Genomic DNA, 12188 nt, shown 5'->3' with positions numbered 1-12188 from the left:
ATAGGAAATAGGGGAAACACTCAGCAGGACAGTCAGCATCTAGGAGAAGAAGTTTCAGGACTGAGATCTTTGGAGTATGGCTAATATTGTGTCTTTATTTAAGAAAGTCTGCAAGGACAAACCAGAGATGGACAGATCAGTAAGTTTAAAGCAATGGTGGGTAATTTTCTGGAAGGGATTTTGAGAAATAACACAGAGTTGTAGGTGGAAAGGGGACTGTTTAGGGATGGTCATTATACCTTTGTTTGTGTGAAATGATGCCTCGTAAATTTGACAGAGTTTTCTTGAAAATTACCAAGAGAATCTGCAAGGGCAAGAGAGTGATAGACATTGTCTATAAAGTCTTTATCAATGTCTTTGGCAATGTTCTACATAGTGGTTCAATAGACAATAGACAGTAGGTGGAGTAGGCCATTTGGCCCTTCTAGCCAGCACCACCATTTACTGTGATCATGGCTGATCATACACAATCAGTACCCCGTTCCTGCCCTCTCCCCATATCCCTGGACCCCGCTATCTATAAGAGCTCTATCTAACTCTCTCTTGAATGCATCCAGAGACTTGGCCTCAACTGATTTCTGGGGCAGAGCATTCCACATATCCACCACTCTCTGGGTGAAAAAGTTTTTCCACATCTCTGTTCTAAATGGCCTACCCCTTATTCTTAAACTGTGGCCTCTAGTTCTGGACTCACCCATCAGCGGGAACATGCTTCCTGCCTCCAGTGTGTCCAATCCCTTAATAATCTTATGTTTCGATCAGATCCCCTCTCATCCTTCTAAATTCCAGTGTATACAAGCCCAGTCGCTCCAATGTTTCAACATATGACATTCCCGCCATTCTGGGAATTAACCTTGTGAACCTACGCTGCACTCCCTCAATAGCAGGAATGTCCTTCCTCAAATTTGGAGACCAAAACTGCACACAATACTCCGGGTGGGGTCTCACCAGGGCCCTTTACAGCTGCAGAAGGACCTCTTTACCCCTATACTCAATTCCTCTTGTTATAAAAGCCAGCATGCCGTTAGCTTTCTTCACTGCCTGCTGTACTTGCATGCTTGCTTTCATTGACTGATGTACAAGAACACCTAGATCTCGTTGTACTACCCCTTTTCCTAACTTGACTCCATTTAGATAGTAATCTGCCTGCCTGTTCTTGCCACCAAAGTGGATAACCTCACATTTATCCACATTAAACTGCATCTGCCATGCATTTGCCCACTCACCTAACCTGTCCAAGTCACCCTGCATTCTCATAACATCCTCCTGACATTTCACACTGCCACCCAGCTTTGTGTCATCAGCAAATTTGCTAATGTTACTTTTAATCCCTTCATCTAAATCATTAATGTATATTGTAAACAGCTGCAGTCCCAGCACCGAACCTTGCGGTGCCCCACTAGTCACAGCCTGCCGTTCCGAAAGGGACCCGTTAATCACTACTCTTTGTTTCCTGTCAGCCAGCCAATTTTCAATCCATGTCAGTACTCTGCCCCCAATACCATGTGCCCTAATTTTGCCCACTAATCTCCTATGTGGGACTTTATCAAAAGCTTTCTGGAAGTCCAGGTACACTACATCCACTGGCTCTCCCTTGTCCATTTTCATAGTTACATCCTCAAAAAAACTCCAGAAGATTAGTCAAGCATGATTTTCCCTTCATAAATCCATGCTGACTCGGACTGATCCTTCAGTAGGTTAAAAGGCATGAGATTTAGAGTAAGCTAGCAAATTGATTACAAATTGGCTTGGTGGCAGGAGGTGGGGGTTTGTTTGTCAGTTGGAGGATTCTGAACAGTGGTGTGCAGCAGAGGTTAATACTGGGTCCCTTGTTGCTTGTCATACTGTATATGCTAAAGACATGGTTGAGAATGTAGGTGACAGGATTAGTAAATGTACAAATACACCCAAAATACCAAAGAAGGTTTTCTAACACTGTGACAAGATATAGATCATTACAATAGCAACAAAATAGTATATGGAATTTAACTTGTGTAATTGTGCAGTTATGCATTTTAGGAAGTTAAGCCAAGACAGATGTACAGTGAATAGCATGGCCCTGGGGAGTGTTATTAAACAAAGAGACTTTGGCGTCTAAGTACATAATTCCCTGAATGTGGAGAGGAAGGCTTACGGTGTGAATGCATTGACATAGAGAACAAGAATTGGGATGTCATGTTACCTTCTTAAAAAGCATTATTTCTACAGCTCTTGGAGTATTGTGTGCAGTTATGGTTACCATTCTGTAGGAAGAAATGTGATTTATCTAGAGAGGGAGAAGGAAAGATTCACAGGGACATTTCTTAGACTAGAGGGCTTAAGTTGTAAGGAAAGATTAGATAGGCTGGAACTGATTTCCGTGGAGCAGTGAGGTTTCTAAATTTATGAGAAGCATAGATAGTGACAGCCATTCCCCCTCCCCCAGGGAAGTGGAGTCTCAAACTAGAGGACACATGTTTAAATGAGGAGAAAAATTAAAAAGGGTTCTGAAGGGGAGGATTTTCATACAAAGGGTGGTGGGTACGTAGAGCGAGCTGCCAGAGGTGGTGGTGGGAGCAGATCGTTTAAAAGGCATTTGAAAACTTTCCCTTTCCCTTTAAAATTTAGAGGGACGTGACAAGTTCTGGTAAATTGGATTAGCTTAAATGTGGATCTCGTTCTGAGTTTTCATTATATGTAACTGCGAATCTATAGTTCTTTTATTTTGAGTGTTTTAACTTTGTTTTTCTTAATTTTTCATTTTTTAAGTAGCTATGGAATATTTTTGAATGTTAGAAATATTCAATTTTTTTGCAGTGTGTTAAGCCAGGGTATTATTTAGCAGGTTGTCAGTGTTTGTTCTAGTTCTTGTGTGGGTGTAGCTTGCACTTGATTCATTCAGCACCCTCATGATAAGATTGTTGCACAAGTGGCCAATTTTGTCTAAAAAAAATTCCCATGATGAAATCAAATAACAAATGTGATTTATAAGCAAGCTTGGTACACTATATTTAAAAATCCTGAACTATATTTTACCTGTAGATAGCTGGTAGTGAAGCATTAGGACAGTAATTTATTCAGTTCTCTTTAGTAACATCATTCTTGCTATTTGAAGTTTATAGTTTTGTTTATAGCATATATGTAAGTGTGCATCTGGAATACTCTGGAGATAGTGCTAATAAAGCTAAAAGATAAAAAGATGATTATGTCATTGGCATAACATTGTGTTATGCCACTTGATATATTACAATATAACAGCAGTCAATTTGTAGGAATGGTAAGATAGTATAATTACAGTCAAACATTATAACACTAGTTAGAAGGGGTTAGGTGGCTCTGTTGGTAAAAAAAAGAATTCAAATCTTTAGCAGGATCAAAAAGTGTAGAATCCTTCTGGATAGAGTAGAAAGACCCTGATGGGTTCCAAATAGTAGCCAGGATGTGGGATACAAATTACACAAGGGATAGAAAAAGGCATTTAAGAAAGGCAGTGTTACAGTAATCATGGGAGACTTCAATATGCAGATAGACTAGTAAAATCAGATTGACACTGGATCCCAAGAGCGGGAATTTGTAGAATGCCATCGAGTTGGTGTTTTAGAATAGCTTGTGTTCGAGTGCAAAAGGGAAAAGGAAATTCTGGATTTGCTGTTGTGCCATGAACCAGATTTGATTAGTGAGTTTAAGGCAAAGAACTCTTGGTAAGCAGTGATTATAATGTGACAAAATTCACACTGCAGTTTGAGAGAGAGAAGCTAAAGGTGTATTAGTACAGAGGCACGAGAGAGGAGCTAGCTAGCCAAGGTCAATTGGAAGGGGGCCTTAGCAAGGATGGCAGTAGAGCAAGCATGGCAGGGGTGACATAAGGACCTTACTGAACTTAAATTATGAATGTTATTTGCTTGCTTTTATTGTTTGCATGATTTGTTTTTTCCTACACATTGGGTATTTGATGGTTTTCTTTTTTAATGGGCATCATCGTGTTTCTTTGTTTTGTGGCTTTCTAAAAGGAGATGAATCTCAAGGTTGTATATAGAATATATTCTTTGATAATAAATGTACCAAACTTTGAACATTGAATGGCTGCAAAGTATATTTCTCAAAAGTACAGTATGAGGGAAAAGAGAGCTTGGTAAGTTTAAGAGCAGAGAGAAAGAAAATAACATTTAATTTTTGAAGATTACTATAGGATTTTTAAAATTTAAATTGGAGAAATTAGTCAGTAGTCAGAGGACATTGGTTTAAATTAACTTGAAAAACAAATCAGAAAAGAAGTGAAATTAAATGATTTGTTACAAGCTATAGTGTATTGGCTGAAATGGTTGTAGAAACTGATTTTGAAGTGGTAACCCAATTAAACAAAACTCCAGAGCTATGGGAGAAGGCGCAACTTCGATATAACTATTTGGACGACACATTAGTGGACTGAATGGCAGTTGCCAACATACGATCTTAAGTATTTTCTATATTTAAAGTAGAAGCTAATTTTAATGACGAACTTAATATAAGCAAATACTTTACATACTATTCTGATAAGGTTGGTGTTTTAGATTAGGCTTGTGTCTTTAAAAAAATTTTAGCTTCCTAACATTTCATATGTTTATATTTTTAATCTTTTTCATTTTTCCTTTCATAAACCTCATTAATGTAACAATGATTATCTCTTATAATAGTGTATTGTGTTACTGCAGCACAAAGGGATGGTAGGTATAGAGAGCCACCACCCACTCCTCCAGGCTACGTGGGAATTCCGATAGCACAGATGAAGGAAGGAGGACATCACCATCCACACTTAAAACCTCCAGATTACAGCGTTGCACTGAAAAGGTCACGGATGGTAACACAAAATACTGACCCATGTAGACTGATGCAGACTCCCATTGCTTGTCAGCCGACGTCAAGCAACCAACCTAAAGTTCTGGGAATACCTCAGTGGCATAAACTGCCTGAGTCTGACTCTGCACAGCTTAACCACCAGAATTTTCAAGGTGATGAAGATGATGGTAAGTTGCCCATTCCTCAGAAATTTAGAGGTAAAATAAGTAGGATTTAGCACTACTCATTTGTCTAAGTTGAACTTAGTCATTTTTGGTATTAGCTAAAATCATCTTTAGAAAATAACAGAGAAAGTGCTTCCAAAATTATAAAATGTCGTTACCTTTAACATATCTTAAACGTGCATCAGTATGTTCTATGATTTTGTCTGCACCTAGAATAAATAAGCATTTCTGCTTTTAAGTATTCATCAACTATGAATATTTGTATATGGATGCTATGAGTGTTTGACTTAGTGTTCTGTTAAAACCAATCCAGGCATATTGCAATAAAGTGCTCAATCAGGGTCTAACAAGACCTCCTGATTTTCATTCCTACCATTTGCTCCATCCAGTTCTGTCTGACATAGGCTTTACGTACTCCAATGAGAAATCAACGAAGGTCACACCTTTCCATGACCATACTGTAGGTTCTAAATGCACTACACTCTCCAGAATTTTATCCATGAGTAAAAGATCTTTGAACTGATCTAACCAACAGATGTTTGAAACTCTTAAATTTGTCGATTTTGTTGAATTTCTAAGGATTCAGGTTTTATTTAATTATACTTTTTGATGTCATTTTTCCATTAGCACACAGTTTTGGTTTTTACCTTGTTAAAAACTGGTTTCACATTTGAAATCCAAATACAATTTAATATTTACATTTAATATTCTGAAATTACTGGTGTTTTTCAATTTAATTCAATTCTGTGAAGTACTAAGAATTGTATCGCATCTCTAAAAAAAATAATAGAGTAACTCAGTCACAGAAATGTATTTGTCTCTCATGTTTAAGCATGTTTTTGCAATCCTTCTTTTCTTCTGCAGGTGTTAAGTTTTTCTGTTAAGAGTCTAGAAGACTGTTGTAAACATGTTTGTCTTTGTCTGCCTTTCTTTGGTTTATTATTTTCACATGTGCTGAGATACAGTGAGAAGCTCATATACTGTTCATGTAGATAATTCATTGTAGTGCATTAAGCTAGCACAAAGTAAAAAAAATAACTAAATATAGATTAAGTGCAAAGGCTACAGAGAAAGTGCAGTGCAGGTAGACAAAATATGTTGAGACTTTATAAAGTACAGGTGAGGCCTCCCTTGGAGTATTGTGAGCAGGTTTGGGCCCCTTGTCTTAGAAACAATGTGCTGAAACTGGAGAGGATTCAAAGGGTGTCAACGAAAATGATTCCAGGATTGAATGGCTTGTCATATGAATAACATTTGATGACTGGGCCTGTATTCACTGGAATTCAGAAGAATGAGAGGTGACCTAATACCTATTGAATGGTAAAAGGCCTTAATAGAGTGGATATGGAGAAGATGTTTCCTATGGTGGGAGAATCTAAGACCAGAGAACACAGCTTCATAATAGAGGGGGGTCCTTTTAGAACAGAGATGAGGAATTTCTTTAGCCGGAGAGTGGTGAATCTGTGGAATTTTTTGTTGCCACAAGCAGCTGTAGAGGTGAGCTTTTTATGTATGTTTAAGGCAGAAGTTGATAGCTTCTTCATTAGTCAAGGCATGAAGGTATACAGTGAGAAGTCAGGAGATTAGTGCTGAGAGAAAAATGGATCAGCCATGTTGAAATAACAGAGCAGACTCAATGGGCCAAATGACTTAATTCTGCTCCTATATCTTATGGTCTAATAACATGCAAGAATGTAATGAGGTAGATTGTGAGGTCAAGAATCTGTTTTATCGTACTTCAAATAACAGAATTTCTGGAGCTTGTTAGATCATCAATTTATACCTAACCTCAGAAAAATGTATCACAATTTTTTAGTTAATTGTTTACCTCCAGAGTGAGCATCATTATAAACATTGCAGGACAATAGCCACATGCTAAACATTATAATGATCCAATATTGAATTAACCTACCCTCTACAGTCAGCAATAAAGGTAATTTACTAGGCTTTGATTGGTCTCATTTTGGAATCTTAAGTTACTTTGATTTCAAACCTCAAAACCTTTCAGATTACTATTTTATTTGTAATTACTTCTGAATGCAATAACATTAAGTTCTATTCAATAAATGGTCCCATGTGGTGCTTTTAATAGAAATGCCCTATGGTTTCGATTTAACCTCAATACAGAAAGATTATATGAATGATTGTTTTATTATAATTATGAAATAATAAAATATACCTTCTACTTTTCAGAAGACGAGCTAGTTTCTGCAGTTTGATGCTTGGATAATTTTGGGTTCTCATTGCAACAGTGAAGCACTGGAGCTACAAGGACCACAGTACGTTATGTTCTCAGAATGCAGGCAGCTGCTTTTCTTGTGTTTTCTGCCTTAAAGTACATCATCTTTGCATCATGTTCTGCATGTGGCAAAATCATGAAGGCCTATCCATTTTGTCTTTGAGTGAGAAGTAATTCAATCAAATACAGTTTAGTTTTCCATGTTGGTAAAGCTGCATACACTCCTGTTATCTGAACTACAGTATTTGGTCATCTTAATCATGCCAAATGCTTTTTAATTTTGGGAGTCTTAGTTATTAGATGTTAGGCCTTAATGTAGTTTAAATTAATGAATTGTATTGTAATTTAATCTCCTGTGCATAATTGGACTATGAGCATAAATAGTGTACAAATAACTAGACTCATCAGGGGAAACTGATCATAAATTGTTTTACCATACATCGGTGATGATCAACTAAGGGCTGTAAATTATAGCTTGTTGCTGACCTGAAATTTGTATGACATACAGGGTATTCCATTTTCCTTTGGTCCTTATTCCATATTGTGTTTATTTCATAGTTCAGTAATGTACATCACAATACAAATTACATCTATTCAGGTTTAATGGGAGCTCTGTTGTCTCGGGATTGCAGTTAGGTTTTGCAACATTGGGAATTGTTCTCATAATGCTTTGTGTGGTCAAACATGGAATAGATTGTGTGGCATAAACTCTGTTATAAACTCCTAATATGCTGTGTTTGCACAAATGACAGGAATCAGGATTATACAGCTAAGGCCATATGTTGAGGGTTTGTTTATAAATAGCTTATGGGGAAGCAAATTAGATAAATGGTTTCTGAATCAAAGCTGTGCTGCAGGTATGCTGATCAGTAAAAACATCTATGTTGCTCAGTTGCTTAAAATTCAATCTAAATATGCCACAATTTGTTTGTGCTATTGAGCAAGCAAAAATCTGAGTTTTATTTTTTTGGAATTTAGTATACAATTTTGTCTCATTAATTTTTAATTATTACGTCTTTTTCCTTGCTTCCAAAAACTTAACTGAAGAGTAGTTAGAGATTATCCAACACCAAAATTACTCTTTAAACCTTGAAAATCTAGCAGCCTATAATTAGTTATTTGTTGGTCTAGTTATTTGTATGTGTATATGATCATGTATGAGACTGGAAAAACTATTTTCATCAAGACTAACCTCTAAACAAAATCTTAGTTTCTTACATTGGCTGGTAGTTGTGTAATGATATTACTTGACTTTTTTTTAATCATTCACTGTGGCATTGTCTTTGCACCTTAACTGGTGAGGAAAGTTTACAAGGTAAGCAAGAAACAAGGTAAAGTTATTGTTTTTGTTTCAGAATTAATTTTAGTTTTCCAGATTGTGATTGGCCATTATTATGGTCAGCAATCTTGGGCTTGATCCCTTGTGCCTTTATTTAGTTGTAGGGGCAGCAAGGTATTTTAAAATAAGTGGTAAATTGAAACAAGTACAGTATTATGATTGCCAGAAGCGTCCTTCTTGAAGGACTAAAACACCTCCTGCCCCTTAAATGTAAATAAAAGGAAATATAGAAGAGATAAATGAGGAAAAGCAAATCTTGATTAATTTTCTTTATATCCAGTTTACAGTGTGACATGCACATGCTTGTCCTACTGCGACTGATTAAAAAAATTAACTGATCATATTGATCAGTTTGTTCAACAATTTGTGTAGTATTCATAGTAGCAAATCTTTTCTGTGCTTTATTTAAATTTAATTTAAAATTATTCAGTGTTAGGTGATTGTTTGCAATTTTTCCCCACAATGTCATTTGTTAATGGTAATTTGGGCTTTATTTTTGATATACATATATATATATATATATTAAAAAAAACTGGAGTGCACTTCATGGACTATGTATTCTTATCAAAATGGGCGTTAAGCGTATTGAATAAGCTGCACAATCATTGTAAACATACAGGTATTAGAGAAATATTCTGTAATGTCCATTCACAAAGAAGAAATATAATTGTAAAGAGTATGTAATATTAACTAATGTTTTCTCCTACTTTTGATACTACTTGTAACTTATGTCTTTTAGAAAGACAGTTTGTGTCTGTATGCTTTTTTATACTTTTATCAGTGTACATATTTGTTATATTTTTGTTGAACAAATGTTATAAAATGTATTGTTTATTTCTTGAGATTTCATTAAAGTGAACGAGTAAACCAATAAAGAGCCGTGATGTATGATCGTAGAGCTTTTTGATAAGAGTTTTCTTCTCCTCATTTTATGAGAGAATGTTAATTCTTGTGTCTCATGGAGAAGGTCCTGATTCTTTGCCAACTTGCTTCAGTTTGGTACATTCTGAAGTTCACACATTTAAGCCACGATATCATAAATTTTTAACTCACTAGCCAGGCATAGTTCATCAGCAGCAATGATTATTTGATTGACTCAAATATTTTTAATTTTATCACCAATTTCAAGCAAAAATCTTTTGGTTCTACAAGCCTTACACTATGGTTTATACCTCCTAATTGCAAGGCTTGCTAAGGAGGCCAAGAACATTTGAAGTTGAGTTCTTTCTGATTAGAAACAGAATACTGTATTTTTAACTGACTGCTTCTGTTCAAATTTGATTAAACATGGCTCCAGTGTGTTCACAATTTTCACTTTAAGAAAATATTTTGCAAGTTCATTGCTTGTGGTAGTTTTAAGAGCTATGTACTTCAGCAAGAAATTGGCCAACTCCACTGGGTTTTGAATATCAATTCAATCCACTTTGAGTCACTATTGATAAAGGCCATGAAATTATTAATCAACTTTTTTTTATAGAAATCTCTGTTTTTTAATTCCCCATTGTCATGATGGTGTTTTTCGTAGCTTGTTCCTACAACTTTGGGAAATGTTGAATTTGGGTAGAAATAATTTGAGTTTTCAACAGAGGAGAGGCAAATAAATATACTTGAAATTGTTTTCATACTATATTTTCAAACCTGTATTTTACTGTAAGTTCATAATTATTTTCCTTCAAGAGTTGTTGGAATTAATAGCACTCTATAGTTTCTCCCAATGCATTCCTGTACGTGACAGCTCATTGAGATAGTTGTGGAACAGCTTCAGTTAGTTGTCAGCACTCTAGTGAAATTTTGTCTATTTTATGGTTTATCCCTACATCTTTTTCAACACTGCATCTGTCTGCCAATTTAAATGCAATTAATGAAAACTCATCTATTTACACATTAAATTTGTTCATTTTTTTTTTCCAAAATTAGAGTTATTATTATGTAGAAACCTTGATGGATCTGCAATGGTGTTCCACTTGAATGACCTGTACTATGAGAGGAAAAAGTTATAAGTGAACTTCCAAACTATGAAGTCCTAATTCCTCTTGTCATACATAATTGCCTCTGACATTGCTTTTCTGTTTAATGTTAGCACTCAACCTTCAGGCTGTTGAAATTCAACATTTTGGCTGTGCAAACCTGACAAGAGTTCTGTGTTATTAACATTACATTAATAGTGATTGTATGAATGGATCTCACCATTATGATAAAGTTTCAATGCTTTGGACTGGTACAGCTGTGTTACTATAGCGTCAGGTAATTTGTTAATGCTGATAGAATTCTCAATTTTCTTGCATGCCAAAATGCATTCTTCACCATATTATCACAGTGATTTTACATGCCCATTCAAATGTCAGACTCTTGCACACACAGCAGCTTTGATTGAATTGATACATCTACTAGGCACATTATACACTAGGAAAAGCACCAAAACTATTGTTCAAGGATAGATTCTTTAATGAAACAATATAAAGTATATATTTTTAAATCAAAGTGTGTGTGTGTGTATATATATATATATATATATTTATATTTATAATGCCATATTGAGATTCATCTTCTTGCAAGCTACCATAAAACAAAGAAACAATAGAATATACACACACACATGCGCGCACGCACAACAAAGACCGTCAAACATCCAATGAGCGATAATGGACAAATTGTGCTAAACAAATAATGCACAGAACTGCATAGTCCCTGAAAGTGAGTGCATGGCTATGGAATCAGTTCTGCACTGCAGCCAGTCCAGGGGCTGGATGGCTGCAGGCCACAGCCACGGAGCCAGTTCAAAGCTAAGGCAATTACTGACTGCTGCAAGCCACAGCTGCAGAGTCAGTCAGTTCAGAATTGAGGTAACTGAAGCTCATGGAGTGGTGAACTCAATGCCAGCTTGTCCTTCGGCCTTGACACCTTAATGATTTTTATCTGGCTCACCATTTAAATCAGCTAAACGTAGCTTTGTTTCCTGCTCTCGGGCCTGTGCTCCGCTGCTTCAATCTGGCTCAAAGTCAGCTTCAGCAATGGCAACCTGCATTCTCGAGAATTCACAGCTGCATCTTCTTTCCTGATCCTCATTCCAAACTCTCAGCTTTTCAGCTAATACCATTTTTGAATGGCTTCAGATTAATCATCCAGTTTCTGCACAACAACCTTAAACAAAAGATCTTTATCAACATGTCAGGAGTACTGTCTATTTATACTTGTATCACAATACTTTAGCCTTTTGTCTCATTTTTGTTCAACATTCACAATGCTGTTTCCTTAAAAGAACATTGTAGCAGTTATTCTAACAAACCAGTGCCACTGCTGGTGACCTAGCATGCGTTGATACCCTTGTTTGGTGAGTCCTCCAATCAATCCAATAATAATGTTCTAAAAAGTCAAAGAATTCTACAAATGTATTTGATGATTTATTAGCAACTAGCAAAACAAACAATCTTGAAGTGATGCATTCAAGTGGTCAACAAAAGGTACGACACCTGATGGCTCCCAGAACAAAGCACAAATATGTAAATTATTCCATTTGCTTTAACCACAACCCCACCCACATGATGAACCATAATAAACACGTGACACAGAAAATGATGCGGATAGGGAACAGATGCATGACTCCTACATTCCATCTCCCTAATTATTATAA

The 12188-nt window shown here is 36.1% G+C and overlaps 1 protein-coding gene across 12 annotated transcripts in view; it reads left to right on the top strand.

Moving 5' to 3' along the window:
- The window catches only part of LOC140739160 (rap guanine nucleotide exchange factor 6-like), a 374285-nt gene extending 364840 nt beyond the window's left edge, over positions 1–9445 (top strand). For 10 of the 12 annotated variants that reach the window (XM_073067168.1, XM_073067167.1, XM_073067164.1 and 7 more), the window contains 2 exons: positions 4653–4982; positions 7173–9445. In XM_073067168.1, the coding sequence (XP_072923269.1) occupies positions 4653–4982; positions 7173–7198 (356 nt within the window). In that variant the 3' untranslated portion in view covers positions 7199–9445. The remainder of the gene's footprint in view (positions 1–4652; positions 4983–7172) is intronic. The other 2 variants (XM_073067165.1, XM_073067163.1) reach the window with 2 other exon arrangements.
- Positions 9446–12188: the final 2743 nt, after the last annotated feature.

The sequence above is a fragment of the Hemitrygon akajei genome, chromosome 15 (genome assembly GCF_048418815.1).
Source record: "Hemitrygon akajei chromosome 15, sHemAka1.3, whole genome shotgun sequence".
Lineage (NCBI taxonomy): Eukaryota > Metazoa > Chordata > Chondrichthyes > Myliobatiformes > Dasyatidae > Hemitrygon > Hemitrygon akajei.
Note: the sequence above shows the minus strand (reverse complement) of the source record. Positions and strands in the feature narration are given on the sequence as shown.